General features: G+C 57.2%; 1 protein-coding gene across 1 annotated transcript; it reads right to left on the bottom strand.

Annotated features, from left to right (window-relative positions):
* Window positions 1-20,175: 20,175 nt before the first annotated feature.
* LOC127051176 (uncharacterized) lies at window positions 20,176-21,849 on the bottom strand. Its single transcript, XM_050953146.1, has one exon. The coding sequence runs from the start codon at window positions 21,847-21,849 to the stop codon at window positions 20,176-20,178; it is 1,674 nt and encodes a 557-aa protein (XP_050809103.1).
* Between the last annotated feature and the right edge of the window lie 385 nt (window positions 21,850-22,234).

The raw sequence follows: 22,234 nt of genomic DNA on the forward strand, positions 1-22,234 counted from the left end.
TGGGCCACGTGGTCATCCCTTTGTGCCCCCCACAGCACTCCACTCCATGTCTCTCTCTGGGCAGATGTTGATCATTGTCTCCACGCTGGTGAGCCTGCTGCACCCGGTGCTGTCGGCCATGTCGGGGGCTCTGCGGTGGCAGGGCCTGGAGCACTGGTTCTTCTTGCTGGGTCTGCGCCTGCTGGCCCTGTACTTCGCCAGCTCGCCGTGGGAGAGCGCGCGGGATGATCTGGCGTGTGCCTGGAACCGCAGCCAGGAGGAGGAGAACCGGCGCTTCTGCACCTCTGTCTGCTACAACCGCCACTTCCTGGACCCCGTCACGCCCACCTGGGGCTTCTCCTTCCTCATCGCCCTGCTCCCCATCACTATCCTCAGAATGCTGTACCCCCAGGAAGATCGTCAGGGCCAGGGTGGGGAGGAGAACATGGCATCGACCAGATCCAACATGGCTGCTGGGCACAGGTCGGTGGGAGAATCCAATATGGCTGCCAGATCCAACATGGCTGCTGAGCACAGGTTTGATGGAGAACCCAATGTGGCCACCAAACCCAAGCTGGCAGGGGAAACCAACACGGCTGCTAAATCCAATGTGGCTGCCGAGCCCAGGCTGGTGGGAGACTCCAACATGGCCGCCACCCCAAAGCTGGCTGACACGACCAACATGGCTCCCAAAGAGAACATGCTTGGCGTGAGTGGTGTGAGCGGGCCGCTGGCAGGACCTGACATGGCCACCCAGCAGCCCTGGCATGCTGGAGTCTTCACCGCGTGCATCGCTGTGCTGCTGGCCTCTGAGGTCGGTTTCCTGTGGGCCTTGCTGGCCCGGCAGCTGCCCATGGTATCAGGGCCCACCTTCCCCTGCTTCCCCGGCACCCCGGCCTGCCCCCCAGCCATAGAGTGCACCATATGGGGCCAGGCCGACAAGCGCATGGCGCTGGGCTCCCTGGCCCTCACGGCCTGTGTCAGCATCCTGGTCTGCCTGGGCTACGGGGGCGCGTGGCTAGGCCAGGCCACCTGTTGCCGTGGGAGACAGGAGGGGGAGCGGGCCCCAGAGGGGGGGCGCATGAGGGAAGGGAGCGGGTGTTGGAAGCAGTGGAGAGAGGGGGCGATGGGGGAAGGGAGGGTGCTCAGGGGGGACTGGGAGGGAGGGGAGTTTGGGGGTGGCACTGGGAAGCGGGTGTATTGGGAGGGGAAGGCAGGTTATGGAGAGCAGCAGGCAGGGGACTGGAGGATGAGAGGGGGGAAAGTGGGGCCCAGGAATGGGGGATACGTGGAGGAGAGGGGAGGGGGTGGAGACAGGGGGAGATTGAGGAGGGGAGAGTGCTGAGGGGGGACTGGGAGGGAGAGCAGCTGGGGGGAGGGCTAGGCAGGGGAGGGGAAAGGAGGCTGAGGGGGGAACCTGGAACGGAGGGGAGGGGGCTGGGTGAGGTGGGGAGAGGAGTGGAGGTGGCAGAAAGGATGGGGGATTGAGGGGGGCCAGTGCACTGGGGCGTGGGGCACTACATGGCAGGGTATGAAGATGGAAGGGGTTGTGGGGATGGGATGGGACACACGGTGGATAATGGGGGTGGTGCTGGAGAGGCCAAGGCTGGAAACTTACTTTTTTTTTGGGTGGGGATGAAATCTGGGCTTCCTCACCATCCACCCGTCACCGGGAGCTGGGACTCTGCGCACGGATTTAAGCTGTCTTGGCCTTCACCCAAGCCTGGGAAGCGTTGGATTTCACGTTCAATTCCCTCTCCAGATCCGCTGAGTTGGAACTACTTCTGGAGACTTTGTCTGTGTGAATAGCAGCAGCCTTTCCGAGAAGCCATGGTCCTGTCGATGGTCTGTGCTCCCCTTTTTATAACCACGATGTGCCCTTCAGAACAGTGACCAGAGAAACCAGTGGATACGTGCAGAATTCCCTGGGAACATTGGTTGAACCGCTTTGCGTCTGGAATCTCTCCTGCAGAACGTCTGATGGGACCATGATTTAGGACTAGAACAAGATCTGATGACCATGGCTGGATTTGGTGACCACTTTGACCATGCCAGCCAGTCTGGATTTGGTGGCCATATTGGATTTGCCAACTGGTCTGCAATGGGAGGCCAGATTGATCATGCCGACCAACCTGTGTTTGGTGATTGCATTAGTCAAGCCGACAAGCATGGATTTGGTGGCTACATGGCTATGCAAATAAGAATGGATTGGAGGCCATAGGAGATTTATTAACCATCCCGGATCTGGTGGCCATATTTGCCAAACATCTTGGAATCAGTGGCCATATTGAATCTGTTTTTTTTATTCTTGAGAGACTAAATCAGATTAATTTTATCACTATAGCACTAGTCAGTATCTATGCAATGAATATATCTTTAGATGAAAAATGGCTATTTTATGCCCCCCAAAACATTTTCATTTAGGTCTAATTTTTTCCCAGTTGTGGCACAAAAAATACCAAAAGATTTTTCACTGTCGGAGACCTGAATTTTCCATGTTTTGGCTTTTGTCAAAACACCCAAAAGATTTTACCAAAAACTTTGAAATGCAGAACACAATGTTGGGAACAACTTGAACTGGAACAAAACAGAGTTTGTAATACAAAAACGTCTTTTTTGCCTTTTAAATTTAATAGAAAATTCACTGAAATGATTGAACTCCCTGGTGTAACACTCCAATCAGCATCAAGCTACCTATCTAGGGCGGGCGGGCTGGCTGGCTGGCTGGCTTTCTTTCTTTCTTTTGATGATTTTTTTTTCATTTCAGTCAAAAAATTTCATGCAACTTGGCTTTTTCCAGTGAAAACTTCCGAACGGTCATTTTTTCACAGGTCTGCCATCCAAAATTCCCATCGTCTCTCCCTTTTAAACTTTCCTGACCTTTTTCTGGTGACCAAAGCAAGCCTGTTTTTTAACTGAATTCTCTCCTCATTGAAACACAGCAAAAACATTTCAGAAAGGGGTCTTTCCAAGGCATTTTGTCTAAACAGAGCACAACCAAATGAAACCTCAGATGTTTATATAGCTGTAACGGGAGCGCAGTCTCACGCCTGAAACAAGGCAAGGGAGCCAGGAACTGGGATGGCAGAGGGAAGGGGGAATCTTCCTGGATTCTCTCCCCGGCTCTGGGAGGTGAATGGCAGCTAGTGGTTAGAGTGGGGGGGCTGGGAGCCAGGACTCCTGGGTTCTCTCCCTGACTCTGGGAGGTGAGTGGCGTCTAGTGGCTAGAGTAGGTGGGGCTGGGAGCCAGGACTCCTGGGTTCTCTCCCTGGCTCTGGGAGGTGAGTGGCGTCTAGTGGCTAGAGTAGGTGGGGCTGGGAGCCAGGACTCCTGGGTTCTCTCCCTGACTCTGGGAGGTGAGTGGCGTCTAGTGGCTAGAGTAGGTGGGGCTGGGAGCCAGGACTCCTGGGTTCTCTCCCTGGCTCTGGGAGGTGAATGGTGTCTAGTGGTTAGAGTGGGGGGGGCTGGGAGCCAGGACTCCTGGGTTCTCTCCCTGGCTCTGGGCTGCAAGTGGAGTCTGGTTACAGTGGGGGGCTAGAGGTCAGGAACCTGGGTTCTCTCCTGGTTCTGAGAACAGACTGGGGTCTAGTGACTAACTACCTTTGAAAATTTGCCCTTTCAGAACAGGGCGAGACTTGGAAGTGAATTCAAACGATGACTCGCTCTGTGAGGAAGCTTTAATGCAGGCAGAAATAGAGAGATGAATGATGCCAAGAGTCTTGTAAATACTATTACTTGCCATAAATCATAATTTGATGGTCAATATTGTGACACTGATGGGTGGAGGTGAAGCTGCTGCTGTCGCTTGATTAAAATACATTTCCCATTCATCACCCCAGCTGTTGTGCAATTTAACCTCAGCTCCGAGTCGCCTGGGAATTTACCTCTGGCTTCGACGGGCTCATCCCAGGCTCGCCTGGGAATTTACGTCTGGCTTCGACGGGCTCATCCCAGGCACCTGTAGGATCTTTGCCTGGGAGGTATCCTTTCGGCTATCGGTTTAACAACGTTTCTTTTCATCTGGGACCTGCCCCGTAGGCAGAGCCGTAGATTCCACAGCCAGGAAGGATCTGGGAGCAGCCAGGCTGTAGGGAGGCCCTGCATGAATTCCTGGTGGAACGAGAGCATAGCCCTCAGAATAAACAGCCCCTCAAGTGGAGAATCCAGTGGGATCCTGGTGGGGGGAATGAGGAAAGGAAGACACGTGTAGGCAGATCAGTGATGGGAACCGAGTTACAGGCGTGCAGTTCTGACTCATCCAAAAACCAGAGACAGATCCGAGGTGGTTGGGACAGGAGCTGGGAAAAGGCAAAGAATAGAGGGAAGGGTCTGAACGTGAAAAGTCGGAGGCAGGGGCAGGGCTGGGAGCCAGGACTCCTGGGTTCTCTCCCCAGCTCTGGGAGGGAAGTGGGGTCTAGTGGTTAGAGCAAGGGGGGCTGGGAGCCAGGACTCCTGGGTTCTCTCCCTGGCTCTGGGAGGGGAGCAGGGTCTAGTGGTTAGAGTGGGGGGCGGGGGCTGGGAGCCAGGACTCCTGGGTTCTCTCCTCAGCTCGGGAAGGGGAGCGGGGTCTAGTGGTAAGAGCAGGGGAGGCTGGGAGCCAGGACTACTGGGTTCTCTCCCCAGCTTGGGGAGGGGAGTGGGGTCCTGGGGGTGGAGAAAGAAGGCAAGGGAGTGGGGAATGGGGAGGGCCGAGGCAAAGGAGAATGGGTGGAATGGGGAAGCTGCTGGCTTGCTGAGTTCCCCTGCACTGCGAATTACCCTCCATTAACCCAAACCCAGGGCAGGGCAGGATAGGGCGGTTGATGAGCCGCACACCCCAAACCGTGCCCTTAATGCGGCTCGTCCAGCGGCCCCCAGCCAGCAGCCAGCCTGGGAACGCACCTCACTGTCCCTCAGGGCTTAATTCGCAATGAAAGAGGTGCTGGGGCCCCAGCAAGGCTTTCGCTTTCATAATCAAGGACGCAAGTCCAGGGGGCTGGGGCTGAGCCCCAGGAAGTGCTGGTCTTACCTGCAATGAGTCTGCAGGGACTTAGCCAGCGAGAACTGTGGGAAGTGGGAACCCACGGCTGGGATAGAAGAAGGTTTCAGGTTGGAACTGAGGGGCAGGCTCAGGGAGGCAGGGCTGGGCTGGCAGGGGCTGTGAGTCGGGAGTGAGGGGCACCGGCAGAGCTGGAGGTGGGGCAGGGCTGGGCTGGCAGGGGGCTGCGGGTTGGGAGTGAGGGGCACCAGCAGAGCAGGCGGAGGCAGGGCTGGGCTGGCAGGAGGCTGTGGGTCGGGAGTGAGGGGCACCGGCAGGGCTGGACTAGCAGGGGCTGCGGGTCAGGAGTGAGGGGCACCGGCAGGGCTGGGCTAGCAGGGGCTGCGGGTCAGGAGTGAGGGGCACCGGCAGGGCTGGGCTAGCAGAGGGCTGCGGGGCGGGAGTGAGGGGCACCGGCAGGGCTGGGCTAGCAGGGGCTGCGGGTCAGGAGTGAGGGGCACCGGCATGGCTGGGATAGCAGGGGCTGCGGGTCAGGAGTGAGGGGCACTGGCCAGGCCAGAGGGGGATATACCTGAGTGGACAATCCACCCCTGTCTTGCCCCTAAAGTCTGCGTTGATTTATCTGCGGCTGCAGCTTTGGGGTGCAGTAACCCCGACTCATCGGTGGGTGGCAGCGTGGAGCTACATTTGGGGTCAGGTGAGAGTTCTCCGACTGGCTCCTATGGCACCCCACTGCTCCCCTCCCCGCCCCCTCACGTTGGTCTGGATCCAGCTGGGCTCAGCAACCCCCTTCTACGATCTGCCCCGGGGTTCTCCCTCGCAGAGCTGCACCTCTTCCCGCGCCGTGTCTAGACACCGTCTAGCGACTGGTCACTGCTCGGCGGGACAGACAGACTCTGTCCCAGGCTGTGAGTCCCATATGGCCCAGCCGGGGGCAGGTTTCTGGGGGAGCAGCGGGGGCTGGAGCCAGACTAGAGTGGCCTCAGAGAGAGACACTGACCTAGCCTGGGTTGGAAACTGGCAGGCGCCCGTTTGCTGGAGCAGGGTCTGGTCTGGAGATGGTGCCCCAGGGCTCCCCATTCTTGGATGGCCTGCCCCAGGGGCCCAGCCAGACCCCACTCGCTCACTTCGAACTGCAGCTGTTTAAATCTTTGCAGCTAGGGGCACTGGCCCCTGCCCCTTTCCCCCCAGCCCCAGTACCACACCCTTCCCCTGAGCCAGGTCTCTGGGCACGGTGGCACCTATAAGGGGGAGCTGCTGAAGTACCTACAATGCCACAGCTCACCGGGCCTGCTGCTGGCACCTGAGTGGTTTGGGGCACAGACTAACGAACCCCAAGGATGCCACTGGTGGTAGCAGTGGGATGCCAATCAGCAGATTTCCCTGGGAGGGTTCCAGGGGCAGGTGTCACGGTTACGAGGCCTACATGGTGGGTGGAAACGAACAACCCTGACACGCAGAGTGTTTTCCCGGGCGGCGGGAGCGGGAAAAGGCAGGTAGGCAGATGGGGTCACCCATACTGTCTAGGAAGGAGTATGGCAGAAAGAGATCTAGGGATCATAGTGGACCACAAGCTAAATATGAGTCAACAGTGTGATACTGTTGCAAAAAACGCAAACGTGATTCTGGGATGCATTAACAGGTGTGTTGTAAACAAGACACGAGAAGTCATTCTTCCGTTTCACTCTGCGCTGGTTAGGCCTCAACTGGAGTATTGTGTCCAGTTCTGGGCACCGCATTTCAAGAAAGATGTGGAGAAACTGGAGAGGGTCCAGAGAAGAGCAACAAGAATGATTAAAGGTCTTGAGAACATGACCTATGAAGGAAGGCTGAAGGAATTGGGTTTGTTTAGTTTGGAAAAGAGAAGACTGAGAGGGGACATGGTAGCAGTTTTCAGGTATCTAAAAGGGTGTCATCAGGAGGAGGGAGAAAACTTGTTCACTTTAGCTTCTAATGATAGAACAAGAAGCAATAGGCTTAAACTGTAGCAAGGGCGGTTTAGGTTGAACATTAGGAAAAAGTTCCTAACTGTCAGGATAGTTAAACACTGGAATAGATTGCCTAGGGAAGTTGTGGAATCTCCATCTCTGGAGATATTTAAGAGTAGGTTAGATAAATGTCTTTAAGGGATGGTCTAGACTGTATTTGGTCCTGCCATGAGGGCAGGGGACTGGACTCGATGACCTCTCGAGGTCTCTTCCAGTCCTAGAGTCTATGAATCTTCATGCCCAGCACTTGGGGAAGGCTGGGGTGGACCCTCCCTTCTGAACCAGCTGGGTTTTCTTGGCTTGCTGCTCCAAGGCGACACCCAGGAGACGGCTGAAGGACAGAGACCTGATACCCTAGGGGGAGAGAGACCCGGCTATGGGGGCTGCAGAGCAAGGGGGCCCAGCTGTCCGGGCAGGGGTGCCCAGGGCTGAATGGGACGTCATGGCAGCCAGCGGGAAGCCATGGGGCTGTGCCCTGTGCAAGCGGCTGGAAGGCATGTTGAGCAGGCCGTTAACCAGCTGGCGGCGGAAAGGGGGGGTGCTGCGACCCACAGTGAACAGTTGGAGGGAGGGAGACGTGGGAAGCCACCAGCCGCCAAAGGGAGGAGACGACGTTGAGACCTTTCAATGGGTCCAGGCTGCAGACCAGCCCCCCTGGGATGTGACGGGGACACGGCAAACAGCGATCGCTCTAGCCACCCCCCGTTGGGCAGCGGAAGGAGCCTCCCAGCACACCCTGTTTGTCACCACCAGGGCACGGGCAGCCGAGTCAGGGCCGGTGCCAAGTCCTGGGGTCCAGGCAGGAGTCAGAACCGGGGTCGGAGGCTCAGAGCGCTAGCCTGAATTCGGGGACCCAGGTCGGGGTCCTCGTGCCGACGCCAGAGGTCAGGGCTGGAGTTTGGGGGTGGAAGCTGAGGGTCTGAGCCAGGGCTGGGAATCTGAGCCTGAGGCGGGATGTAGGCCAGGGCCCCCACCTTGCACAGACCTTTCTGGGCTGAAAGGGGGCGGCTGGCCACTCCCGGCCTGGCCAGGCGTCAGGGTGCTGCGGGAAGCCCGGATGGAGGTGGAGCCCGTCCTGTGGCCCCCAGCTCCTGTCCTGTCCATGCAGAACCCGACAGCCCCAGACACTCCCAGCCAGGTGACCCCCGAAAAAACCCTACTGGGCTTCCCTCGTTTCCTTTGCCTATCAGGGCTAGCACAACTCCCCAGCAGCATCCCCCTGTGGGGGCCAGACCCTGTCTCTGGACGGGCACTCACAGCGAGCCCCAGGTGAGCTTACGACCCAGGAGCGGGTCCTTTCTACCGACCCGGCGTGGAGGGGCTGAAGGGAGATGTGGTCCCTTGCTTTGCAGATCCATCACGCTGGGAAGTAGGGGAGGGGACAGTGGGGTTTTTGAGCAGTGGGGTGGCTTTGTGGGGAGCTGAGCAGATTTGGGGGACAGAGATGTTCAGCTGGCAAGGGGCAATGGAGGGGACTCCCAGCCCCCCTGCTGTAACCACCAGCTCCCACTCCCCTCTCTGAGCCAGGGAGAGAACCCAGGAGACCTGGCTCCCAGCCCTGCCCTGTTCTAACCTGGGTTATTCTCTGGTGCCCCTTTGAACTGCACCTCGGCTGCTTGTTCACGAGGGGACTGGCGCCAGGGTGAGTTCTCCTTCTGGTGCTAACTTGTCTTTCCCGTTGTGTTGGGATTGCAAGGCTCAGGCTACGTACAGAGAGACAGAGCTCCCTTCCCTCCGGTCTGGAAGAAACCAGGCATAAAATCTGCTGGGCTAGGGAATCCCTCCCTTGCTGCTAATATGTACATTGTACAACAACATTAATGAGCAGCGTGTCGCCGGCTTTCATCTGGTCCCTCACGAGACTCTGTTTATGGATAAGCACCGTGAATGTGGGGCACAAGGGGCACTGAGTCAGTCTGGGCTGCTGACGCAGCGCTAAACCCTTTGCCGTTTGGCACCGAGGTGCTACCCCTCCGCGTTGTGTGCCATGGCCCCTGCTGGGGGCAAGACAGGGATGTGGGAGGGACCTGTGGAGAGGGATGTGACGCTGCTTGCTGAGGAGTGAGATGGGTATTGCTGGGGTCAAAGGGAGACCCCCGTGGAAGGGTTGGAAGCACCCGTATCAAGTTGACTTGAATTGCTGGGCCATTGGCAAAGGCCTGAGAGGCTGTTCCCCGATGTGAGAGCTGCCAGTGTGATGGGAATCTTGTGCCACGTGCCACGTCTGGGACTTGGTCCCTTCCACCCAGGGCTGACTCCGGAGTGAGAGTGGATGTGAGTCCTGCATGGCCCTGGGAAACATGGGAGTCACCGAGCAGGACCACATGCAGGAGAGAGACAATCTCATGCAGGAGCTGGAGCCGGGAGCCTGTCACCTCTGCCAGCTCCCACAACCTGTGGGGAAATTACCCGGATTCTTCGCCATTGGGGACGGTGGCCTGGGCCGAAGCAGCACAGTGCCAGCCAGATAGGCGAGACCACCACAGATCCCCATCCTTCCCCAGGCAGAAGTTGCAAGAGAGGCTGAGACAGGTGTCGTCCAACTTCTGGGAGCCCAGGGGCCCTGCCCTGAGTGCACCCCACAGAACCTACAGAAGAAGACGACGTTCACCACCCGACATGTCGCGTTTAATGTCATGCCTTTTGGAGTCTGCGATGCCCCTGGGTCATTCCAAAGGCCGATGGGCGTTGCACCATCCGGGACGTCCTGCCTGGTGTCTCTCGATAACACCGTCCTCACCAGGAGGGCATGTGAGGAGCCCCAGCGGGAGCTGGGAGCTCTGCTGGAGAGGCCATCCCAGCAACATCACGGGATGATACCAGACAAATGCACTTGTGTTCTGGGGTGAAGTAAATTACTTGGGGCACGTGATTGCAAGGGGGGACACAAGGACAGCCCCTGACCAGGTGAAAGCCGTCTGACCCTGACCCATGCTATCATCCATTTCTGAGGCGCAGAGCTGCATTGGGCCCACCATCATACAACTGGAGAGAAAGCCACCGCTGATTGTGCCACAATCTCACGGCCACCGCACAAGCTGGCAGAGGAGGGGCAAACATGGTAGTTAACGGCCTGCATGCCAAGAAGCCTGTGTGGAGCTAAAGTAGAGGCTGACGCCTGCCCCAGAACTGCACCCAGATCCTCAGCTCTCATGCAGTATAGACAGAAAATTTGTCCTTGATGCTCTCTGAGCTTAGCCCTATGGAGGCAAGGAAAGTCACTGCAGATGCCAGGTGGGCCCTGAGCTCCATGCGTGACTAGGAGACAGCTGCTGGCAGTGCCATCCTCCACAAAACTTTGTTGGGACTTCCTCCTGGGGGTCGCTTTCCTGCCAAGGACAGACCATCAGTCACTCAGGTACCTTCTTAATTTCCATGAACTCCAAGGACAAAAGACGCAGAAGCTTGAGCCTCTGGCTCTGTTCCTGCACCAGGTTTGAAGCAGAACGCTGCTGCTGCTGCCCTGTCGAGAAGTGAGAGGTGGGACAGTGCCAGCCATGAAGAAAGGGTCACCGAAAATGGGCTGAAGGCATGATAACGGGTCAAAACTGTGCAGGCAGCTTTGACACATGGCGAGAAAGGGTTAAGCATCCTGTAGGATTAATGACCCAAATTCAACCTTTAGGGACATCTTGGTAGATAATGTTTTTGTGTTTTGTGTGTTTACACACTGTAATTCTCTGTATCTCGGGGGAACACCCTGCACCCCCACGTTCATCCTTGTAATATGATTGTGTGGTATCCAATGCAAAGCTTGTCAGGTTGGGTGTCTTTGGTAGGCTCATGATGCGCTGAGCATTGTTGTTATAGTGATGTCGTAGGTTGTAATTTCACATTATGAGGCTGAAAATGTGTCTTCATGGCTGAAAACCAGCCCAGACAAAACTCTCCAGTGCAGAGGGGCAGTTCACACCTCATCAGGGGACAGACCCAGCCCAGCCTCACAGGAACAAGGACACTGGCCTAGGCAGCAACAAAGGATCTGTTGGACTCTCGAGTGAGTCACCCCCCTTCCCTTGGGCAGTTTGGGACTGCGATAGGGTAATGCTCACCTGACTCTGAAGTGGGGGGGGGCAAAGCCAAGAGGGAAGAAAGGACACAATAAAAGGGAGAGACGTTTGCCGTGCTTTTCCTCTCTCTTCCATTTACATCTACAGACACCACCACCAAGCAACTGAAGTGCTGCTCAAAGGGGAGAGCCTGGCTGAAGGGCAGCCCGCCAGCCTGTGGGGAGAAGCATCGATGTTTGTAAGGGCACTGAAAGGGTTAAGATCAGCTTAAACTGCGTTTTGCTTTTATTTCATTAGACCAAATCTGACGTGTTGTGCTTTGACGTATAATCATTTAACATCTATCTTTTGTAGTTAATGAATGTGGTTGTTTATTCTACCTGAAGTAGTGTGATTGGTTTGCAGTGTGTCAGAGACTCCCCTTGGGATAACAAGCCTGGTACATATCAATTTGTTAAATTGATGAACTCATATGAGCTTGCAGTGTCCAGCGGGCATAACTGGACACTGAAGATGGAGGTGTGCCATTGCACTCTACGTGATTGGATGAAAACATACTAATGAGTGTGACTATAATGTAACTGGAATATGCTTCATGCAGAAGCTCTCTTGACCCAGCAGATCACCGGTCCAGATAACACCAGAGGGGAACGTCCCAGTGGCGCAGCGGGCAGGGTGCACGTGCAGCTTGTTACTCCAAGTGACGTTCACACTCTAAGCAGCGATATTTGTGATTTTTAGTGAGTCTTAAGTGGAGTGGCTAAGAACGGTCGGGAGGAGGTCACCGTGCTGTATGTTCTGTTGGTTTATTTCGGGTGAGGGAAATATGCACAAGAAAGCAGGAAAATGAGTCCCAGTGAGGTAGCTACAAATCTGGAGCTGGCCAGACTGGAAGCGGCGGAGAGGCAAAGGGCTGGGAGTTTCAAATGTGGCCTGCAGAAATGAGGCTCGAAGCAGTAGCTGCGGCCAGGGAAACTGTGGATGCAGAGACAGCCAGGGAGGAGGCTGCATCCAGAAGGGCCAGGGAAGAGAAAGGGAGAGAGAAGAAAGAGAAAGAGAGAAAACACCAGCTGGACCTGCTAGAGAAGCAGAACCAGAACCCCCCGGCCCCACTGGCTCCCGTCACTCTAAAACTCCCCAAGTGGGAACAGCGAGAAGGACGGTATTGCTGACTAGCTGGCCACCTTCCAGAGGCTGCGTGCAGTGCAATGAAATCCCTGAGGATAAGAGAGTCCCCACCCTGACTGTGAGATTAACAGGTAAAGCCTGAAATGCGTTCAGTGGAATTGTCTGTCGAAGATGCTTTAGACTATTGTTAATTTAAAGATACTGTCGTGCGAAGTTTTCAGATTACCCCAGAAACCTATCGAGTTACATTTAGGAATGTTAAGAGGGATGTTGGGCTGAGTAATGGGGAAGATGAGAACAAAACGAAAGATTTGACGGGAAAGTGGGTGGGGGCAAAGGTGTTACCAGCTTTGAGGGAACCTTGGCTCCAGGGCATTTCCTGGGCCTGTGTAAGGCGGATGTGACGCAGCGTCTATGGGACAAAGACGTAAGGTCTGTGGATGAGATGGTGTCTCTTGCTGGTGCCTTTGTCAAAGTCCGACTCAGGACTCACAGTTTGGCAGATGGCTCTGTTTGCTAGCACAGCGCTCTGCTAATACACCCAGATAGTGGGAGCCCCATGCATGCCCCACACTGCCTCCGTTTATACTGATCAAAAGGGAGCAGAACTGACACATTCGCCGGAGGCCAGACATACACAATGAATTTCCTTGCTAACTTTTACCAATCTCCAGCTAATGTTTCACCATCAGCTCATTGTTTATGCCTTAATGTTCCTCTTCCGGTCACCTGTATTTTAACATTTCAGCTCTTTTGCTTAAAGGCACACACTGCAATTCTTTAATTCTTTCTATTTTCACAATATCATTCACTCTACTTTCACATCTTCAAACAGACCCAGGCGTCTATTGAAAACAAACCAGGAACGAGGTGTTTGAAGCTGGTGGGACGGGAAGATCCCATTTTATCCCTAGCAAGAGGGAGAGGTGCTGGGGGGCTGGGTACTGACCTCCCCCAAACCATTCCTCTCACCCCCGTCCCAACCCCCCTGTAAAAGCAGAGGAGCCCCAAAGGTGCTATCCGTGTAATTGCAGTGACTCCCTGAGGAATAAATGCCCTGTGCTAGGTGGAAGCAGGCAACCAACAGCTCACGTTAGTTCTGCCGGCCTCACCGCAGAACCCCCCAGGCCATTGGCTCGGTGAGATTAGCCTCTGCAGAACAGACATGGAGCATGTTGAGTTTGTCAAAATTAATGGCAGGGAGGACTTGGGGCAGAGGGATACAGGGGCCCAGATCTCTCTGGTTAAGCAGCGTGTGGTCCCAAAGGCCCGTATGCTGCCTGGCCAAATAGCAGAGATTGTGGGGGTGGGCGAAAGCTGATTCCTCGTACCATTAGCTCAGATCCATGTGGTGTTGGAAGTGTGACTGTGGGGCTGCTGGATCACCTCCCATTCGACCTGCTCCTGGGGAATGAGTTTACAGTATTTGCCTGGAGCAGGAGGGAGGGTTATGCTGGGACCCCCGAGGGAAAGGGTCAGTGTCAGGAACTGCTGAGAGAATGGGAGAGAGTCTCCTTGATTCCTCTGCAGCTGGGGGGAGCCACATGCTCCCAGGTGGGAGGGCGGTTGAGAGCAGCTCCTGCCCTGCAGCTGGAGGCAGCCCCACCTCAGGAAGGGACGGGGGTGTAACGCCTGCCAGGGAGAGAGACCTGTCCAGGGTGTCTGCTGAACCAGAGACGGACCCGGCCCTAGGGAGCAGAGATCCCCTGTCCCAGAGGGGAGCCCAGGGAAGGGACATGGGATCTCAGAAACCACTGGGCTGGGTGAGGATTCCTGTGACTCGGTAACGCAGGGAACCAGGGGGCTTCCAGGTGTGGGAGGGGCTGAGGCTGGCCACTTCCCAGCAGAAGGCAAGGTGCCCTCAGGTGCGGGGCCAGGAGAGGTGCCATCCCTGATCAAGGAAACTGGCAGGATTTTACAGATGAACAAGGGACAGGCCCCTTCTCAGGGGGCCCAGAGGAATGTGTCTGGGGGGGGCCAGAGGAGGAAACCGGGGGAGGAATTGTGGGGGGTGCAGGAATGTCTCCTCACTAGTCACTTGGAGAAGGAGGCCCAGGACCAAATGGCCGAGTCAGCATTGGTGCACCCAGGTGGTCAGCCCGTGACCCGGGTTGTGAGAGGAACCGTGTGACTGACCTCCCGGAGGGGGCAGTCACCCAGCGGACGTCTCAGCGACAGAGAAAGGGGTGGCGGAGGGGTCCCGCTTTGGCTATTTCTGATACGTTTGTGGACAGTAACTGATTCTCTTTACATCAAGATGCAGCTCCAAGGCCGGTGATAACAGAGGAGTTGGGACCAGGAAACGGCCAGCGGGTTTGTCACACTGTAAATGACCCAACTGACAGCTCCGTGGTTTGCGCGTTGGCCTGCTAAACCTGGGGTTGGGAGTTCAGTCCTCGAGGGGGCAATTTGGGGCAAAAATCTGTCTGGAGATGGGTCCTGCTTTGAGCGGGGGGTTGGACTAGCTACCTCCTGAGGTCCCTTCTAGGCCAGAGAAGGGGGTGTTTTCCTCCCGGCTGGAGAGAGCTACTGGGAAAAGGTGCATGTGATCTAAGGGTAAATGACTCTAGCACAGATCACAGCCCCCCGGGGAAGGACTCAGTGCTGGGAGGGGGGACACAGCGTAACCCCAAAGAGGGAACTGGATTTTCTACATATGTACAGTCCTGGGGTTGGGAGACAGCTCCCCCAAGGGCCAGCCAATGCGCAGGATCCCCCTGGACCCGTCTTGCCAGGCACCAACATTCCAGAAACACGATGAAATTACGAGCCCATACAGAGGGGGACACTGGAGGGAAGGAAAAGCCAGTGACTGATTACGGGGGAGGGAGTCAAAGGACACCCTGGGCAATGAACAAACTAACCTCAACCCACACTGAACAGAGGGCGCGTGTGACGTTCCCCTGGTGTTATCCGGAGTGGTGATCTGCTGGGTCGCCCCAGTCCCCGACTCTGGGAGCCAGCCTCACCCTGCTCTGCAGTGCGAACCCCACCCCTGGGCTGGTCAGGCACAGCCCCTGGCATGTCAGCTAGTGCCGTTTGCTTGCACAATCCAAGCTGTGGCGGGTGCAGGGTGTTTCCCGGAGATACAGAATGTCACAGCGTGGTGTGATACAGATCCTTGTACACACCCATCTGTGATAAAAAAGTGTTGGTATTAATGTTAAGTTTCGGGATAAGAATTTTGTTACCGATGTTACATCTTATGGTAATGGTACTTGTCAGTTAATACCTGTAAACAGATTTAAAGCTTATCACAGCAGAGAAACCATAACAAACCTGGTTTGCTGTGTGTGGTTGGGGGAAACTGAGGCACACCGCCTCATGGCCTTGATGGCTGGTTGCCAGAAGAACTATAACCCAAACTGCCTTCGACCTAGTCAGTGACTATCCCTCTTGCAGTAAATGAAGGGGGAAGGTGTGACGCTCGGGGGAACACCCTGCACCCCCACGTTCATCCTTATAATATGATTGTGTGGTATGCAATGCAAAGTTTGTCAGGTTGGGTGTCTTTGGTAGGCTCATGATGCCCTGAGCATTGTTGTTATAGTGATGTCGTAGGTTGTAATTTCATGTCTATAGTTATGAGGCCGAAAATGTGTTTTCATGGCAGAAAACAGGCCCAGGCAAAACTCTCCGGTGCAGAGGGGCAGTTCACACCTCATCAGGGCGTGGATGGGACAGACCCAGCCCAGCCTCACAGGAACAAGGACACTGGCCTAGGCAGCAACAAAGGATCTGTTGGACTCTCGAGTGAGTCACCCCCCTTCCCTTGGGCAGTTTGGGACTGCGATGGGGTAATGCTCACCTGACTCTGAAGGGGGGGGGAAGCCAAGAGGGAAGAAAGAACAGGATAAAAGGATGTCATGGACTCCCAGGTCGTGCCCACTCGTGGCCCTGTGCGGTCCCTGGGGGGAATCCCCTTCAGTGCGACAGCCCTTCTCAGGGGGCCACTCTCTCCTGGGGTCAGGCCCCTCCACCTCCTGGAGCCGCACCTCTCTGAGCCTTAGCACGTCTGTCTCTGCCGTGGGCCCCTCAGGGAGTCCCCTCGCTCTGGGCCCCCCGGGGCCTCCTCACTGCAAGGGTACGATCCCCCCCCCCGCCCTGAGTGACTTTCAGCCAGGGTAACACAGGAGGGTTTATTGAGCGTCTGACCCCAGCACAGGAAACTCTCTGGCCTCAGGCCTGGCCTCCCTCAGCCCAGCACATCCCAGTCCCCCTGCAGCCAGGGGGGCTCTGCCTGCTCCCCCCTCTCCAGCCCACAGCCCCCTGCTTCCCAGCTGGGCATCTGAGATCACCTCCCCCAAGTCCCACCACTGTCCATTGTCTTCTGTCCCAGGTAAACAGGTCGCTGGGGCCCTCTCTCTTCTGTCCTTTGTTCCCTCTGGCTGGAACTGGTTGGTCAGGTCACCAGGGTCCTCTCTCCACAGCCCTTTGTCCTCCCACTGCCCAGAACCGGATGGCTGCCAAGCTGGGGTGGCCTCTTAGTTTCCAGGGTCACCCAGTTGTTGGGGTTCCCCATCTCCAGGCCATTGTCCAGGGGTCCCAGCTGCCAGGCGAGGTCACACCTGGTCCTCTGCAACACCAACCCTCTCCCACCACCTTGTGAAACATGCAGCACACAGGGAAACTGAGGCACACACACGCTAGTCATGTAAAAGGTTACAAAAATCCCCAACTTCGTCACAAAGGGAGAGACATTTGGCAGGCTGTCCCTCTCTTCCACCTCCGTCTACAGACACCACCACCCAGCGGCTGAAGTGCTGCTCAAAGGGGAGAACCTGGCTGAAGGGCAGCCCGCCAGCCTGTGGGGAGAAGCATCGATGTTTGTAAGGGCACTGAAAGGGTTAAGATCAGCTTAAACTGCGTTTTGCTTTTATTTCATTAGACCAAATCTGACGTGTTGTGCTTTGACGTATAATCATTTAACATCTATCTTTTGTAGTTAATGAATCGGTTTGTTTAGTCTACCTGTAGCAGTGCGATTGGTTTGCCATGTGTCAGAGTCTCCCCTTGGCATAACACGCCTGCTACATATCAATTTCTTTGTTAAATTGATGAATTCATATAATCTTGCGGCGTCCAGCGGGCGAAACTGGACACTGCAAGTTGGAGGTTCCCAGAGTGTGTCTGGGACCGGAGGTATTGGCTAGTGTCATTCGGTTGCACAATCCAAGCTATGGCTGCTGAAAGTGCTCACTCAGGTGGCTGAGAGCAGCTCCCGTGCCAGAGGCTGTGCGTGACCAGCTGGGGAGTGGCGGTTCCCAGAGAACCTGGTTCCTCGAGTCGAGGACGGGGGTGACCCAGCAGATCACCGCTCCGGATAACACCAGGGGAACGTCACACGCGCCCTCTGTTCAGACAGTGCAGGTTGAGATTAGTTTGTTCATTGCCCAGGGGTGTCCTTTGACTCCCTCCCCTGTAATCAGTCACTGGCTTTTCCTTCTCTCCAGTGTCCCCCTCTGTGCGGGCTCGTAATTTATTCAGCTTTCTGGAATGTTTGGTGCCTCGGGGTCTGGCAAACCAAGGATTGAGAATGTAACCAAAAAGTTCCTGTCTATGCCGCATTCTGCTAATTCAGAGCTCGAAAGGAGATCTTAACATGTACATGAACGATAAACATAGTGATATCACTGTCTTGAGCTCTCTTTGGAGAAAGTAGCAGATCACCTGCAAATGATGGGAAATAGGCAATTGCGTATGTTAATCCATGTATCAGAGGGGTAGTCCTGTCAGTCTGGATCCACAAAAACAATAAGGAGTCCGGTGGCACCTTAGAGACTAACAGATTTATTTGGGCATAAAAGCCCATTTCTTCAGAGGTCACAGAGACCCCCTTGAGGCTGTCACCTGACATGCTGAAGTTACCTCTGAGCCTGTTTTCCTGCCAGCCTGGGACTCCAGAACCCTGCCCTGTCGAGCCAGACACGCCAGCCTGCTGCAACCCAGACCCAGGTCTGAACCACACCCCAATGCTGCAGGCTTAACTGGATACAGCTCAGCAAGTGCTCCTGTCTCCAGCACCCAGACACCCAGCTCCCAGTGGGGTCCAAACCCCAAATAAATCCATTTTACCCTGTAAAGCTTATACAGGGTAAACTCAAAATTGTCCACCCTCTATAACACTAATAGAGAGATATGCACAGCTGTTTGCTCCCCCAGGTATTAATCACTTACTCTGGGTTTGTTAATAAACAAAAGTGATTTTGTTAAGTATAAAAAGGAGGATTTAAGTGGTTCCAAGTAAGAACAGACAGAACAATTCCATGTGGAGCACCACATCACAGCAGCTCAAGGGTTTTTCCTTGCCCAATACCCTCGTGTTTCCAAACCCTTGTACTTGCCTTGAGTTTCAGTCTCTAGCTCAGGGTCTGTTAAACAAACGGGAGTTGGGTTTTACTACAGCCGCATCTAGGGGCCTTGAGCGGAGGGGAGGCTTGGACGGCGCTGAGGCTGGTGAATTGGGTCGCTCAGCTTACGGCTCGCTTGACGCTCTAGCGGGACAGCCCAACGACCAGCCGGTCTCGTGCCCAGGTGCCGGCCTCATCATCCTGCAGAGATGTTGTGTGGGATGGGCCTTAATCCCTCTTCAGTTCTCTGATCCCTCCCGGGGGCTCTGTGCTCCCAGGTGGAGGGACCCAGCTCCACCCTCTCCACCAGCTCCTGATCCCGGGCCCATGGGGTTTGCCCAGCCAGTCCTGCCCTGCTGGAGACCCCTGGCTGGGGTGTGGTCACAGGCTTGGCAGGCCCCAGTCGATGTCCCATTCTGCGCCGTGTCACGGAGAGCTTTCGGCTGCCGAGAGGGGGCTCCTGGAGACCCTCTCACCGAGGGCTGCTCGTCATCCCCCAGCAGTGGTGAGTATGGGCTGCGACGCTCCGGGAGCGCCGGCTGACGGCGTTACACCGTGCTATGGCTGGGGACATCTGGGGTCGAGACGCTTACCCCATGGCCGGCCTGGATGGCGCAGGTAAGGGCTGGGTAACGTCTCACTCCTCGGGGCGGCCCCAGGACAAGCCATGCTGCCTCCCTCGCCCCGGGCAGCTCAGACTTTTCTGGGACCCTCCCTCACCCCGAACGAGGCGGTGGGTCCCACCAGGCAGTGGCAGGCGACTTCTGCATGTGGCCATGGCTGAGGCCTGCGCTGAGGTGAGCGGGGTCGGGGACGGACACTCTCGTCTTTGGAAGATAGAATTAGGGAAGGAGATGGCGCTCAGGCCATGGGGCAGCAGGCTAAGAAGGCAGACGGCTGAACCAGCTGAGATAGGAGGGAGAACATCCCGATGCCCCAGGTACCGTCTGGATTGACGGACGGGCTGGGTCCCAGCAGCTCTCTCCCCGGGGATGCCTCTCCCGCGGCTTCGCCCTGAGCATCTCCACCCCCGGTCTGCCCCCACCTCCGCCCCTCCAGCGCGTAACTGCCCCCGGCTGTACTGGGGGGCGCTGTGGCCGGCCACTCCCGGGTTACACCACAGAGCCACACCGGACCTGCTCTCGGGCTGTCCGTCCCGCAGCTGTCACAGCCTCTGCTCTGTGAGTCTCCCACCCGCCCCGTTCCCCCCGGCCCGTTAGCAGCTAGGTGTGCGCCGGCCAGCGAGAGCCTTTGGAGTCTGACCTGTGAGACGCTCACATCCTAACGCGTGTGACCAGAGCCCAGAGACGCTGGGCTGATGCCTGCCCACAAGCAGGTCGGCTGGCGAGAGAGCAGAGGTGGAGCTGACGTGTTGCTGGGCAGAGCGGGCGCGTCAGTACCCAGGGCGAGTCAGCGGGAAATAGCCCGTTTCCTCCCCCGACAGCCCAGGGACGCGCCCTGCCCAGGCACCTGTTCGACGTGGACTCGGAATACATTCCATGGGTGGTGAACCCGAGCGCCCATCTCCCGCACGCCGAGCTGGGTGTGTGCGACATACGTGTCTTGTGAACCTGGAACCGAGACGTGTAATCGCTCCTCACTCAAGCCTGGCCCCAGCTGTGCAGCACCGTCCTGCCCAACGTGGGGAAACTTGACTTTAAACGTTAACTGTCACAAAAGTTTTTAACTGTACAAGTGTGCACAGGGAGCCTGCCTGGCTCCTCCCTGAAGCCAAGGTCAAGCTACCAGTCAGGAGGGGTGAGGGGCATCGGAGCCAGGTCCGGGAGAGTGGGGTAAACACTCCGTGGTGTCAGAGCCGGGTCAGGGCACACCGGGTAAACGCTCTGCGGCGTTAGAGCCGGATCAGGGCACATGGGGTAAACGCTCCATGGTGTCAGAGCCGGGGAGGGGGACGTGGGGTAAACGCTCCGTGGCATCGGAGCCAGTTCAGGGCACGCGGGGTAAACGCTCCACGGCATCAGAGCTGGGTCAGGGAAAGTGGGGTAAACGCTCCACAGCGTCAGAGCAGGGGAGGGGCACGTGGGGTAAACGCTCCGCGGCATCGGAGCCAGGTCAGAGAACGTGGGGTAAATGCTCCGCGGAGTCGGAGCCAGGTCAGGGAACATGGAGTAAATGCTCCACAGTGTCGGAGCAGGGGAGGGGCACGTGGGGTAAACGCTCCGCGGCATCGGAGCCAGGTCAGGGAAGGTGGGGTAAATGCTCCGCGGAGTCGGAGCCAGGTCAGGGAACGTGGGGTAAACGCTCCATGGTGTCGGAGCCGGGTCAGGGAATGTGGGGTAAATGCTCCATGGTGTCGGAGCCGGGTCAGGGAACATGGGGTAAACGCTCCGTGGCGTCGGAGCTGGGGAGGGGGACGCAGGTAAACGCTCGGCGGCGTTGGAGCCGGGGAGGGGAACATGGTGTAGACGCTTGGCGGCGTCGGAGCTGGGGAGGGGGATGCAGGTAAACGCTCCGCAGCATCGGAGCCGGGGAGGGGAACATGGCGTAGATGCTCGGTGGCGTCGGAGCTGGGGAGGGGAACATGGCATAGACGCTCGGCGGCGTTGGAGCTGGGCAGGGGGACGCAGGTAAATGCTCGGCGGCGTTGGAGCTGGGGAGGGGAACATGGCGTAGATGCTCGGTGGCGTCAGAGCTGGGGAGGGGGATGCAGGTAAACGCTCGGCGGGCGTCGGAGCTGGGCAGGGGGACGCAGGTAAACGCTCGGCGGCGTTGGAGCCGGGGAGGGGAACATGGCATAGACGCTTGGTGGCGTTGGAGCTGGGGAGGGGGACGCAGGTAAACGCTCGGCGGCGTTGGAGCCGGGGAGGGGAACATGGCATAGACGCTTGGTGGCGTTGGAGCTGGGCAGGGGGACGCAGGTAAACGCTCGGCGGCGTTGGAGCCGGGGAGGGGAACATGGCATAGACGCTTGGTGGCGTTGGAGCTGGGGAGGGGGACGCAGGTAAACGCTCGGCGGTGTTGGAGCCGGGGAGGGGAACATGGCATAGACGCTTGGTGGCGCTGGAGCTGGGGAGGGGGACGCAGGTAAACGCTCGGCGGCGTCGGAGCCGGGGAGGGGAACATGGCATAGACGCTTGGTGGCGTTGGAGCTGGGGAGGGGGATGCAGGTAAATGCTCGGCGGCGGCGGAGCCCGGGAGGGGAACATGGCGTAGATGCTCGGCGGCGTCAGAGCTGGGCAGGGGGATGCAGGTAAATGCTTGGCGGCGTCGGAGCCGGGGAGGGGAACATGGCATAGACGCTTGGTGGCGTTGGAGCTGGGCAGGGGGACGCAGGTAAATGCTCGGCGGTGTTGGAGCCGGGGAGGGGAACATGGCATAGACGCTTGGTGGCGCTGGAGCTGGGGAGGGGGATGCAGGTAAATGCTCGGCGGCGGCGGAGCCCGGGAGGGGAACATGGCGTAGATGCTCGGCGGCGTCGGAGCTGGGCAGGGGGACGCAGGTAAATGCTCGGCGTCATTGGAGCCGGGGAGGGGAACATGGCATAGACGCTTGGTGGCGCTGGAGCTGGGGAGGGGGACGCAGGTAAACGCTCGGCGGCATTGGAGCCGGGGAGGGGATGCTGGTGAACAGACTCTGCCGACGTGTTGAGTGCTGGAGATGTTCGCTTGGGACTAACCCCACCAAACAGCGCTTCGCCGGCACTTCTGGCTTCTGGCCGTCTGCTCTCTGGCTGCTCGAGACGCGCCAGGGGAGGGTGTGAAGGGGAAGCCCCCTAACACCTTGTCCCCTGAGCCACATCTCGGGCCGCTCCCGGGGACCCCCCAGGGCTAGCACCCTCAC

This window comes from Gopherus flavomarginatus, chromosome 5 (assembly GCF_025201925.1).
Source record: "Gopherus flavomarginatus isolate rGopFla2 chromosome 5, rGopFla2.mat.asm, whole genome shotgun sequence".
Classification (NCBI taxonomy): domain Eukaryota; kingdom Metazoa; phylum Chordata; order Testudines; family Testudinidae; genus Gopherus; species Gopherus flavomarginatus.